The sequence below is a fragment of the Oreochromis niloticus genome, linkage group LG22, assembly GCF_001858045.2.
Source record: "Oreochromis niloticus isolate F11D_XX linkage group LG22, O_niloticus_UMD_NMBU, whole genome shotgun sequence".
NCBI classification, from domain to species: Eukaryota; Metazoa; Chordata; class Actinopteri; order Cichliformes; family Cichlidae; genus Oreochromis; species Oreochromis niloticus.
The window spans coordinates 9,198,358-9,211,781 of record NC_031985.2 but is presented as its reverse complement, the minus strand read 5'-3'; the positions used below and the strand labels follow the sequence as shown (position 1 = coordinate 9,211,781).

Genomic DNA, 13,424 nt, shown 5'->3' with positions numbered 1-13,424 from the left:
TGTCTTGCTCTATTAATATCTATATGAATGCAGATCTGAGTATCCATTCCTGGCTCTTTCTCCACTCAGCTCTCTGCTGCTCACCGGCAACTTGAAAAGGTGTTAAACAATGTAACACTACACCTAAGTCAGAAAATGTCATGGTGCATTGGAGTAATTTGGCTATATTTGTTCAAACTAAAAAAGGTTCTGAAGAGAAAATTCATAAAGGGCAGCGTAGCAGTCAGGGTATTAGACTGGAAGTATTTTATCTGCAGCATTTAATAAATTACAGAAATAGATAACAAGTCTTTACAGGATTTCTGCCAGAAAAGTTAAGACCAATCGATGTGAACAAACCCAGAGGACATGTACTGTGTGGCACAAACAAATACATAGGTGGTTTTATTGCTACTCTCTCTTGCTGCGAGGAGAGAAAAAGACGCCGAGGGAACGGTTGATGTCATTAACAAAGAATGATGAGTGGTTACCACATAAATAAAGGAGAAGGCGGCTATGAGCTGAACAGTTAAAACTGTAGCAGGTCATGATATTTCTCTCTGTTTTTTATCATTCCACCAACTTTTTCAAATGTTTTTCTTTTTAAAATAGCTAACTAAGACACTGGGCTAAGCTAACTAGGATCACTTGGGTTAAAAGGAATCATAAAGACAGATGATTAAACTGGCAGGAATCTTGGCCCATTACTTGACTATATTATTAAACAGCTAATAACATGTAGATATGGTTAGAGAAAGCATGTTTCCAGTCACCAGCTCTGCCAGAAACCCAAAGCCCACAGGCAGGTTTGGTTCCTTGGGTGGGATATAATGCTGTGGCTGTCACAATACTTTTTTTGAAACAGTGATATGTAAAATTTAGCATATATATTAAAAAAAACATAGCTTTAATTAAAGACCCAAAGGAAATCAACAAAAAAGTTAAGTTTTTAACTGAACGCCTTCATTTTGCAGCTCACAACTTAAAGACTTTGCATTTATTTAACACTGAAAATACAAAAAACAAATGACATACCAAAGATCACCTAGTAGTAACTTAGCAGTACCACATTTCAATACAAACAGCACTAAAATACAATATGCACCAGCACCATGGAACAAGGAGTTTTGCAACAGATGGTATGGCCCCCGCAGAAATCTGATCTCCACATCATCCATCCAGTCAATCTGGGATTACATGAAATAACAGAAGCAATTAAGTGAGCCTAAACTCACAGAAGCACTGGGGCAAGTTCTCCAAGATGTTTTGGAACAGCGTACCTGCCAAGTGCTTAAAATAAACTGAAAGTAAACTGTTCCTACAAATAAACCTTAAAGGGCATGGGTGGTTACATCGTCATATATAATCAGTGGATTTATGACTATTGCAACTAAAGTAAACTCAAATCACTCCAATTTTACTGCTTATTTATTGAATTTGTGCAGTAAATGGTAAATGGTAAATGTGGTGTACATATTATGTTGACATTTTCTAGAGATTTCTAGTCTTCAGATACTAAGTTAAGAAAAACTTAGCTAGCTCCATTCATTCAGGTCAGCACCACCGTTAAATTAATTCTGGCTGTTGAAAATCTGTAACTTCTGCCAATTTCACTCTGTTGCTCCTGGATTCAGGCCAGTGGCCCTCCAGTCTCTGGTCCATTGTTTTAACCTTTGGACCGAATCTCCCTCCTCAAAGTTTCACAGACTACTGATCTACTAGATTTGCGTCTCACCTGCAATTGTATTTCCGTCCTACTGGCTATACTACATCTAATAAGATGCAGTATAACTGTCTACCATCCATTTCATATGGTCCCCATCCAGGACAATATGATATAATTCACTGCCAATTGAGTGATTCTTTATTCACACCCCAATAAGTGGTAATAAGATTGGCTGGCTACGCCACTGCATCCAATAAGTTATAATACAATTGGCTGTCAGGATTATGTATTCACACTTAAATAAGTTGTGATATAATTGGAGTGCTGGTGGTTCTATATCAAATAAAATGTAATATGATTGGCTGGCAGTAGCTGCGGATTCAATAAGATCTAATGCGATTGGCTCATATGGATTCTATATATCCCATAAAGTAAAATATGACAGTTTTCCAGGGACTTTGAGGCACTTTGTTTTCCAAGTGCATTTTACATGGACTCTGTCCCAGAGCGCCTGGCACGCCACAGCTCCAGACAAAAGGCGAGTCAGTGAGCTTTCCAGCAGGTATTTCCCAGTCTAGCGCTGCTTTGTGCCAGCAGAAGCAGTAGTTTAGGAGGATTAGCCCACATCCATCTGCAAGTAAGCCAGAATATCTTTCCATGTTTTCTCTGCAAGACGGCCAAGTTCTGTATCTCCTCTGTTTTCTGTGAGGGAAGGTTCCAGGACGGATTTTGTATTGTTTTGCAAAGGTTTTCTCATAAAACAACTGAGTAAAATGCAGAAACACATGAAAGGCAGTGTAAAACCATGAACCATTATAGCTGCTGCTTCTATAATGAGGTAGTGTAATGCAGTTTATTGTACAGTCACCTTTTACAACACCTTGCATAAAGTCTGTGCGCTGTTTTAGTGTTGCAGATGAGGGGCCAACATTCGAAGCATACACTGTGGCGCCACTCCAGTCCAGTTTCAAGAAACTCTTTGAAACTGGACTGCTAAACACAACTAAAACTCACACTTTGTGCAAAAGAAAAGCACTCGAGATATGCTGTAGCTTAAAAGGATCAACGAGTGATGGGCAAATTTACCAGACAGACGTTTTAATTAGTAAATGTAATGTTTCAGTTCAAAGTCTGTCATCTTAGCTCATTCCCTTTTCCTGCTCCCATTATGACAGCAGTGCTAAATGTATGAGATCTTTATTGTACAAGCACTGATGTAGGCCATATTTTTATGGCACTACGAAACAATCAAGGGAACTGTTGTTATTCACATTCAGGCATGAAGCCTCCTCAGTGCCGTTAACTGAAAGAGAAAGACAGCAGCATCTGATTCCTTTGTAAGCGGAGTGCAAATGGGAGGACATGTGGGTGGATGAATAACACCAGCTGTCTACGATTACAAACAGGATGTGTCCCCTGTTAAAAGCAACTAAACTTCCACTCACTTTCAGAAATCAAGACGCTGAGGTAACGCGAGCATTCCTTCAGGTTTCACATTCTTGGCTCTAAGTGGTTGCGCAGGTGCGGCAAAGCAACCTTTTTGGGGGGTATCTTGGCAAAAGCACAATTAAAAGTGTGTTTTATTAGCTGTTTTCTGCTTCTGCTTTCTATCCACCCGTGAATGTGCAGACAAATATAACTGATTTACTCTGACATGAAGAAAACTAAAGAATGTGATGATTCTCACAGAAGCTGTGGATTTACACAAATTCTTCTGATTTCAAGGCTGATTAAAAGTTAAGCTGCAGTGGACACTGACATTATGAAGTGTTGTGAAGAGAGTTAAAGTCACGCTGAACTAAAAACTATGGTAATCACACATGCATATGCATAGGCCATATTTGACTGTCAGAACAAGGGCCATGTTTTAACATGCACCGTGACAATAGGGTTAGTACCTTAACTATGCCAACGAGGCATGTGTCATCATCGCTGCTGCAGCTCGTACCGCTGAGCTAAGTCTGTCCTCTGAATCTGAATCTCTCCCTCCATTTTCCCTGTAAAATCTCATGCTAACCAAAGACAGGCACAGTTTTGTGTTTCGTTTGTTTAATTTCCCTTTTCATCTGATCCAAACACGAAGTGGGATGCAGCGCTGACATCTTTATCTATCTTCATTCAGTGCACTGTAGAGGCTCGCGATGTGATCTGAGTGTAACAACAAGTACAAGTTATAATTAAAGTCAAAGACAGTGATTATTATACAGCCCTATCGGGCACATTTACTTACATAAGTAAGTAACAGTCTGATTTCTGAAATACAAGATTGCTGATATTATGTTAATCATTGTCTTCGATTAATCACAATAAGGACTCAATAAATAATTAAATGTATTATTTTGCCAAACACAACACAGAACAATTAAACTGATTTTTGCATTTTCAGTCGTCTTAAGAGTTTCATAGCAGCGGATGCTGATGTTGTGTTTATGCACAGAGTCTGTTGGTTATCATGGCAGAGCATCTTTTGAACTTGCTTCATGCTGAAATACTACTCGTCCAGACAAAGTTGAGTAAGCAAGCCGACAAAAGCACCAAGCAACAAAAGCAACAGCTGAACATCTCATCTCCACCCACAGCCCCATAACAAACAAACAGCTGTACGCAGCAGACCCTTTGCAGGATTTCTCTGCTGTATCTGCTCTCAGCATCTGCATCACCATCACAAAGTTCCTTTTGCATACACTCTGTAACACTTTGTAATTTTGCTTGTTCACAAGCAAAGTTCTAAACCAGTTGGACTGGATTATAAACCAGTTAAGATGTTTCACAAGTGACGTGCAGACTTTCTGCTTCAATTTGAGGCGCTGATAAGGAGAACTGCATGAAGTGTTTAGAGTAGTGAAATTAAATACATTTTTATACAAAGGCTGCCATTTTCAGAGACTTAAAAGTAATTGGATAAACTAAGGTGATTCAAAAGATAATATTTTCAACAGAAACCTTTTTAGTGCTTTAGCATCAGTTTGAAAGCACTTGGTTTATGCTGTCTGTCTGATCTAGGTTTTTCAGCTTACACTGACATCTCTTAAGGCCTAATGTTGTAGATTCCAGTGAAAAAATACCAAATACAAGTTCAAAGCTTGAAATAAACTCCAGATCTTTTCTCTGTTCAGTTGCTACCTGGCCATGAACCTGCTTATCAGTTCAGTTACTCTGAATACCTGAGTATCAGGGAAAAATATTTAAAAATTGCTTTAATTCCTATACAATGGTTGAATGCCTTGAATTAAAGCTGAAAGTGTGCAATGTCAGTTTGATTGTTTGATTTAATAGCCAGTGTGACGGTGTAGACACAGAGGCAAAATTACATAAAGCTGTATCATTGTTAAACTACTTAAAAAGAGAACAAGACAAAATTCAGTATAAAAGTGAACAAAAAACTTTATTATTCACTAAACTGTGATTTTCAACGAGAAAATTAAAAAAAGAACTATACTCTCAGCATATGTCTCTAAATGCCCCGAGGTAGGAACAGTGATCTTGGCAGAGCATATCAGCCCCACCACAGTCCCATATCGCGCACAGCTTTGGCACATATGCCTCCAAATTAGAAAGTTTACACAAGAAAAGACTGAAACTGGCTAATTAAAGCTTAGCAATCATGTAATAATAACATTACATGTGTTTTTAAGTAATGAAACTTGGCATTAACAATCAAACATCAAAGTAATCTTGTCCATTTCTTGAGAAAAGTCCAGATCATCGAAATATGATTATAAAAATCAACTACTTGTTTTCTCAATTTACATAACAAAATAACAACATATCAGCAATGCTTTAAAAACCCCCAGCAGCCAATGTGCCAACTTACTACAGAACTTTGTTTAAATAAATACAAGCACAACATAAAAAGTACTGCACATACTCAAAGTCTCAATTAATTATCTATCTTCATTCAGATAGATCTTATTCGATCTTGCAGACTTCGTACTGATCAACTCTCATCAACCACTTCCCAGAAAGTTTTTACACATAAAGGCCAATATCTGTAGAGCCACAGAATCTTTTTAGGCGGTCACTCTTGTTTTTCAATCCATGTCTAACCAGCATCTACCCTGAGAATACTCGTCAGCTGCTTTAAATTGCTTCTTCTTAGACTCTGGATCCAGTGGGAACTTGTTTTTTTCAGAAAGCTGTGATAAGCAGATGGCTGGGAAGGCACTTGTCAAGGCTGATGTAGCAGAACATCTTGTGAAAGCTTGTTTTAAGCGCAGCTCTCCTTTGCAGAAAAGTGTAAATAGTGCTGACCTTTATGCGCTTTAACCCTTTGCATTTAGCTGTATCTGAAACATATAAATGCCTGCAGCTTTTATCAGAGGGAGAAAACTATAATCTGGCATGTTTACATTCATGTAAGTTTTTTTTACATTTGTGTTCATTAACATGCACTGTCCTAAATAAATATTAAAATATTAAAATAAAACGATTTTATGCAATCTTGTGTGGACACTTACAAAGCATGATGAGGGTGGTTGTCCCTTGTTCATTTCCAGTAGGATAGGTGGCGTACTCGCAGGTATAGCGGCCGGCATCGGACATTCTCAGGTTAGAAATCCTGATGGATGGGTTCTCCAGACTGTTGTGAAGGAACACAACGCGGTCCTTGAAGGCCACATTGGGGAAACTCTGTCCATACACCGGGTGGTACACAGCAATGTTGTCCCTGTGTCCGTCAGAGGGTTCCCATATCCAGGACACCTGATAAGAATCAAGAATTTGTAAAAGGTTACAGTTTGCGTGATTATTCTTTTCATTGCTTTTATTTTTATTTTCATGGTACACAACTATGGCTCATTAAAGAAGATAAATTCGTGCAGCAGACTAACTTTTGACTCACATCATCCTAACAAGGTTCTTAAGCCGTCAGCAGCTCTTTCAATCATCTAATGAGGAGGTCTTTAAATACTGACACTGGAGGGCTGTAACCAGGAGATTAATAATGTTGCCACGTATTAACGTATGCTATAGTGTTCAACATGAGCAGTAAATTGTCCCCATTACAGTTAGCCAAATTGAATACTAGAAGTTCCTTTTGTTCCTACAGTACCTGATTACTTTGAAGCTGGGATTCCAGTAATCATTTTTAAAGAATCATCTTTTGTGTTATTTTAATAGAATTTATTGCACATAATTAGATTCACACTGAATCTAAAATTATGTTCATCGGGTCTTTGGCAGACTAAGAAAAGTCTATTATGTGTGTTTTTTTAAACTGTAGCATTTTGGGTTTTAAGAGTTTTAAAACAGCCTGACTGAGCTGCGTTTGCAGCCACAGGTCCAACTGTTGACCATGTTGGTAAGTAGTAAAAAAAAATCAGCAGTTCAGACAACAATTGCCAACTTCCTATTGTTTGGCATCTTCCCTTAATACACTGACAGTTTGTTTGTAAACCAGAAGGCATGCATGAATATTTATAGATGCCAACATTTTTGACATTTCTCTGAATACATATTGCAAACTGCTGTCCCTGTAACATAAAATCATTTGGCTTATAGCAGCAAAATGTTGAATACAATTAAAGTTGTCTGAGTGAGAAGCCGAGAATCTGCTGCAAGATTAAATTAAATGTCTGTTAGACTTGCAGGCGCTCGCTGAAAGACCCCGCTGCTTTTTTTAACAAACACAATTTTTAAAAAAGGATCATCTTAGAGATTTCTAATATGTGAAAGATATTGATATCTGGGCCTGTGTGAGAGACACTTCCACGAGGGAGAACGCTGTGATGGTAGACCAAATTGATTTTATTTTTCTCTGCAATTTTCAAAGTGACAGCCAATAACAAACTGCTCGCTAAAGTGGTACACCAGGGAGCAGAGGGAATAAAGTTCATCAATACACATTTAGCAAACATCTATTAAATGTATGACATGTAAGATGGAAGGAAGAGAGCGAGCAGAGGAGGTTGAAGGTTGTGAAAAGGATGATGGATTGTAACCCAGATGTCATCGCAAATTAGAGGATGATTCTCTGCTGATTGAAGAGAAAATATCACAGAGGGCAATTTAGCCCGTCTGCATTTTTAGTTTTTATTTGTGAACAAATGACCTATTGATTTCATACACAACTCAGACAGATCACACAGAATCAAATGGAACTCGTAAACAGCTCGTAGCATTTTGCTTATTCTGCTCGGCGTTGAAAATGACATCTGAACAGTTCAGGTGGCGTCAGATACGAGCTCAACTGGGACTTGATGAGATAAATTGACACCCAAATAGTCAGCTGAGCTAATTTTACGCCGTGTGTCCTCGAGCAGTTCTCTTCTGTAGACCAAGTTGGAATTAAATGAGCTAAAATTACGACAGAAAAAAAGCAAAGAGCTAACACCGCCCAGCAATCGTAACTTACTTATCGCTGATTAGTTAAATTCCCACATCACGCTTTTGATTGCTGCTGACAAACTGCGGGAGTTTGTTGCAGGGAAGTAACTGCATAATAGAAAGAGACAGCATTGTTCGGGCTGAGATTGTTGGTAATTTATTTACAATTTCATGCTGAGTAGACACAGTGGTCGAGGATGTGTTCAAAGATAGACTGCTAGCGGGGAAAACAGACACTGTTAACTTTCCATCAGCTCCAAAGTATCATGTGAATCTTTTTCAGCTCACAAGTATATCAGTAACCTTGCCTGTTTTCTGTGGAGTGGCAAACTGGCGATGAACATATGACGGCTTAGTGTTTGTTGGAACTTGAATAGCTGCTTCCATCTTTCTGAGATGGATGCAAACTGCCAAAATCTCATTTCAAATTTTACATTTATAGTTTAAATTTAAATTCTAATTAGAAAACAACTTACACATGTGGTACATTAAGTGTTTCTACATGATGATCATTTCATTTTTGAAAGGCTGAAAGTAACAGTGCTCTTCATTGCCAACTGCATCCACAGAGGCTGGCTTTTTGTGTGCATCTATGTATGCATTTATTTTTATCAGTAACAGTGTCTATAAATGTTGTTACATTTAAGTGAAATCTAACCCACACAGCTCATTTGCAGACCTTGTCCCCAGTTCGGTTTAAACTAACGGCACAAAACAAACTGTAAAGTAGAACCAGTAATAGAAACAACAATGACTAAAAGAAAATAGATTTAAAAAAAACCCAGTGTGTGTCTGTGTGTGTCAGATCAGGAACTTGGTAACATTTGAATTTCTCTCTTAAGCTCCAACCTTTCATTCTCGACACAACAACAACTATTTTTGTGTTTACAAATAAGAGCAACGCAGTGACTGCCTTTAACAAGAGAGTTTCTAAAAATGTGCACCGTTTTCTTATTTCAAGTACAGAAAATCCCAGTCTGTGCTCTGCAATGCTATGCCAAACATTTTTGTAAGATTAATTTTTAGGGAATTTTGTGCCTTTATCGGAGGGATAAGGAGTCAGACAAGATGATGGGGAGAAAGAGAGGTGGGGATGTAATCTAGAAAGCACTATGCTTTTAATAAATAGGCTAGACCAACATGTGTCAGCCATCGATGAGGTCTGAATTGACTGCCTAGTGGACGCTGTGAGGTCTTTCCCCTTTCTGGCAACCATAATCTCACAGGCCTTCATGCGGGAGCCAAACATCAGCTCCCTCATCAAGAAAGCACAGCAGAGGAAGTACTTCCTGCAGCAGAAACTCAACCAGCTGAGTTCATTGATGGTGTACTTCTGCTCCTCCATCACCATCTGGTACGCTGCTGCCACTGCCAAGGACAAAGGCTGACTGCAGCGTGTCATCAGTTTTGTTGAGAAGGTGATTGGCTGCAATCTGCCTTCTCTACAAAACCTGTATGCCTGCAGGACACCGAGGCGAGCAAGAAAGATTGTTGCTGACCCCTCCCACCCCACATATAAACTTTTGGAGTCACTCCCCTCTGGCAGGAGGCTGAGGTCCATTATTGTGGTCCATTAGGAATATATACCTCATAGCACAAGAATGGTTTCTTCATATCTGCAGCTGGAAAACTTGACAAAGCTTTGATCCCCTCCTCTCTGTCGCTTTAATGATTTATATTTGTTCAATTAGCAAACCATTACTCAGGCAGCTAAAACATGCAGATGTTTTACATGTTTAGCTTTCAGCGGTTTGTGCAGCTCATTGTTACAACACTGATCCTAGTTTGTTTGCTAGTACCACAAAAGAACAACGCGAGCTTTCGTGGATGTATAAGCAGGAGGCTCACTGTACATCTTTATTCCTGCACTTGTTTTTATTTCTCCACGTCAGCCAAGCATAAAATCATATGGAGATGGATGGAAGCATAATCAATTTATCCTTCTTTACAACATGCACGCAGCTATAAATAATAAGACAGCTTAGGATGTACAGTGGGATCCAAGACATTCTTCTATTTTGCATTAGTTCCCAATTTATCTCAAGAATATTCATGCTGAATGATAACACCAGCTTTGAGTGAATCTCTACAAAATTTACATAAATTTTAGATTATATCAGTATTTGCTTTGCCCCCCTTTTGACGGCAGTTCTCGAGCCGCATCGGCTCCACAGTTTTATGCAAAATCTGATAACCGACATTATCTCAGCATGATCTGACGTTCTTTCGATGGTTCTCATGGTGTCAGGAATGTTTGGCTCTCTCAGTCTTCAAATGAGATTAAAAGGATTCAGTGGAGTTGAGGACTCCTTGGTCTTTGGTCTTAAGCGCTTGCAAACCTTTGATGTGTGTTTGGGTCATTATTCCGCTGCAGTGTGAATCCATTTCCAAGATGTGAGGATGGAGTATCGAGAAGTGCTACTTCTTCTCGGTAAGAGCGCTTTGTAACCGGAGCAAGTGCCCGATCACAGCACTTCACGGCAAATCACCAGTAACACCAGGTGGGAGCTTGGTCTCCTCATCCAAGAGATCCAGCTGCTTGACAGCACGGATATCATTAATCAACATGAAACCTAACTTTTAAATCACAGCGTGTCGCATTTAGGGACATTTTGTGTGTCAGGGCATTTCCAGCTTTTCACATCTCGTTTCATGTCACGCTGTCAACATCACAAAAATGTCCGGTTCCCTTACCGCCACTGAGTCTCTAAATGATGCCTAAATTATACTGTGGCATTGTACGCAGTAAGGCACTGGTTTTCAGTCACAAGGTAGCAGCAGTGGGATTCCCAACCCACATCCACCTGTATAATGTCTTTTCAGCCCTTTATTCCCACCACCTTGTTGCACTCACACTGCACTATCGCTCTTTTTTCCTCTTCGCCTCCTTACAACCCTCTCTTGCCGCCATAAATCTAAGACTTGGATATGTCAGTACAAATGTTTTTCTTTCTCATCATCCTCTTTGAAATGCTGTTATGGCTTTGGCCTTGTTTCCTCTCCTGAGATGTGGTTTAGATATTGCCTCTCATCCCTCTGAGACCACTGCTAGACAGCCTTAAGCTCAAGAAGCCCCTTCCTCTTTAAAAGGTTGTTTAGAATAACAATTTGACATCAGATGCCATGCGGCAATTACCCTTAGTTATGTTCTCCTAGAAACTATTTCCTCCTTTTATCGTCTTTCTTGTTTTGCCACTGGAGTCTTCCTACCGGAGACAGTCTAGATAACCTTTGTATCTATTTATGTTTAAACTGTTCAATTGCTTGGAAACTTTTACCACGAGTTTCCTTATTGGCATGTCTTTATTTTACCGGTCGAATGAACAGATCATGGGGGAGAGACTGGCCATTTGACCCCTAAATGAGCATGTCCATTAGGCTACAGCGCACGCCTTACTTTTAAGCTCTGAATCTCAGCACTTCTGGACTTATTAACAATGTTGTCTTTCATCTGCTAACCTGTGTGAGCTTGGTCAGACCGCCTCCATCGTTAAATTGGCAGCTGAGCTCAACAGACTCTGTGGGATACGCCTCCAGCTCCTCCGCAACCTGCACTTTTGGAGCCCCAATTTCTGAAAGCAGAAGAAAGAGAAAAAAGACGAGAGGTTATGCAATCATTCACAAAACAAACCTGATTTGGATATTTCTTTGTAATAAAATTAAACGAGGAAGCTGAACAAACAGGGACTAAGAGAGGTAAGAATCAGAGAGGAAAGAATTTTCAGTTGGCTTTTAATTAAATGCACTTGCTGTGACTGATATTTTCCCCTCCCACGTTCTGTTTGCCATGATTGGGAAGGATCAACCTCCTTAATTCATTATAGATAATTTAGAGAACTATACTCAAAACAGAGCGAGAAAGAGGATTAAACGAACAGGAGACCATGAGAGAAAAGAGACAAGCTCATTAAAGAGAGAGAAATAAAAATTCAGAATCATTAGTCTTTGGTAAAAAGGCCTCAGGCAGAGGCTTCCTTCACCTGGGTCCTCCTCATTACAGTAAAGCTTGTCTACCAGGAGACATCGCTAGGGGGCGAGCCTCTAGGAACAACACCGCGGTTGGTTACTTTGCCTTTCATCTGTTTGCAATTCAAAGGAAGGCACCTGTAACTTTTCCTTTCAAGCTGAAGTGAAAAGTGTTGAGAGAGCAGAGAAGGTCAACAAGGCCAGCACAGGTTCAATGAAAACAAGCCGGGAGAGCCGCCCTCTCCGACCAAACTTAAACAGAGATCAAACACATATGCTAACAGCCAAGCGATGCCTCGACACTGTGTGCCACCTGTTGACCCGCAGGCTGTGTCAGAACACAGAGTTTAAACTGGACAAGTGGAATTAGTTTTTTAACATTCATCCCTCATTCTGCGACTGACTGACTCAGCTCTATGCAGCAGCCAGACCTCCTTCGAACCTATACTTTCTCCCTTTTTATCAATTTGTAACAAAGTGTCACTGTGCTGCTGTGATTCCCTATTTTCTTGCAAACAAGAATTGGTGTTCCTACCCATGTATCAGGTTTCTTTGTTCAAATACTCTCCACAGGAGAGCCGGACTTCCACTGAATTTCAGATTGATCTGCCAAACAGAACTGATGTTGCAGAAAATGCATTTCAGGCTTGCAACAGAAGTGCAGGAAACCCTGAGCTAGACACATTCTGCAAAACAGCAGGTTTAAAAAAGTGCTCCTCAGAACATTGCTTTAAACTGCATGTAGGCTCTTTGTTGTGTTGTTTTCCTCCTAGTGAGAAAATATTCACTCGCTGTATAAATTTATTAAAATTGAAGGACTTTAATGAACTTGTAATTCTTGTAGCCAACAGAGGGAGAAAGACAGAAAATGGCTCAACCAGAATAAGAAAGAAAAATGAAAAGACAAAGGATCAGAGAACTTGTAATCCTTTCTTAATACAATCTGGTCCAAATCCAGCAGCTCAAAGTGTTTGGCAACATCCATAAACAATCATATGAGACTGGAAGTGACATTTTAAGCGTGTCCAAATGTTAATGCTTTGCAGTCAAAATGTTGTTTTTCACATTGAGCCATCAAACACTCATTTGGAGTAACTTAATGAAGCTTTTCTTTTCTTTTTCTTTTTTTTACTTGACCTGCTGCTTTAACTGTTCTCTGCCTTTCACTCATTCAAGCTCCAGACCCCCTGCTGACCCGGGATCAAATCCTACCAAGGCCTTTTCTTGTCTACCTCCCCTTAGTCTCTGCCCTCTCGCCAGCTTCTGTGCCTGTAAAGATAAAATTCTTGTGGGGAGCCGGCCTCTTACTCTCGCCACAAGAAAAAGGGGATAAGCACTCACTAACCGCTAGCTATAACTGCTAGCTAGCCCCGGGTGGCTCCAGTGAAAAAAGCCTCTTAGTGTGTGAGGGATTGATTAGGACAATATGTTACATTCTGCACCACGGAGGTGAATGGGCTGGCCGGGATTTAGCCCGAAAATCAGCTGT

The 13,424-nt window shown here is 39.8% G+C and overlaps 1 protein-coding gene across 2 annotated transcripts in view; it reads right to left on the bottom strand.

The window, feature by feature from the left end:
• Positions 1–13,424, bottom strand: part of pvrl2l (PVR cell adhesion molecule related 2 like) — a 314,623-nt gene that overhangs the window by 181,954 nt on the left and 119,245 nt on the right. For both annotated transcript variants that reach the window (XM_003454605.5, XM_005459086.4), the window contains exons 2-3: positions 11,429–11,541; positions 6,103–6,346 (exon numbers count right to left, since the gene is read on the bottom strand). In XM_003454605.5, the coding sequence (XP_003454653.1) occupies positions 6,103–6,346; positions 11,429–11,541 (357 nt within the window). The remainder of the gene's footprint in view (positions 1–6,102; positions 6,347–11,428; positions 11,542–13,424) is intronic.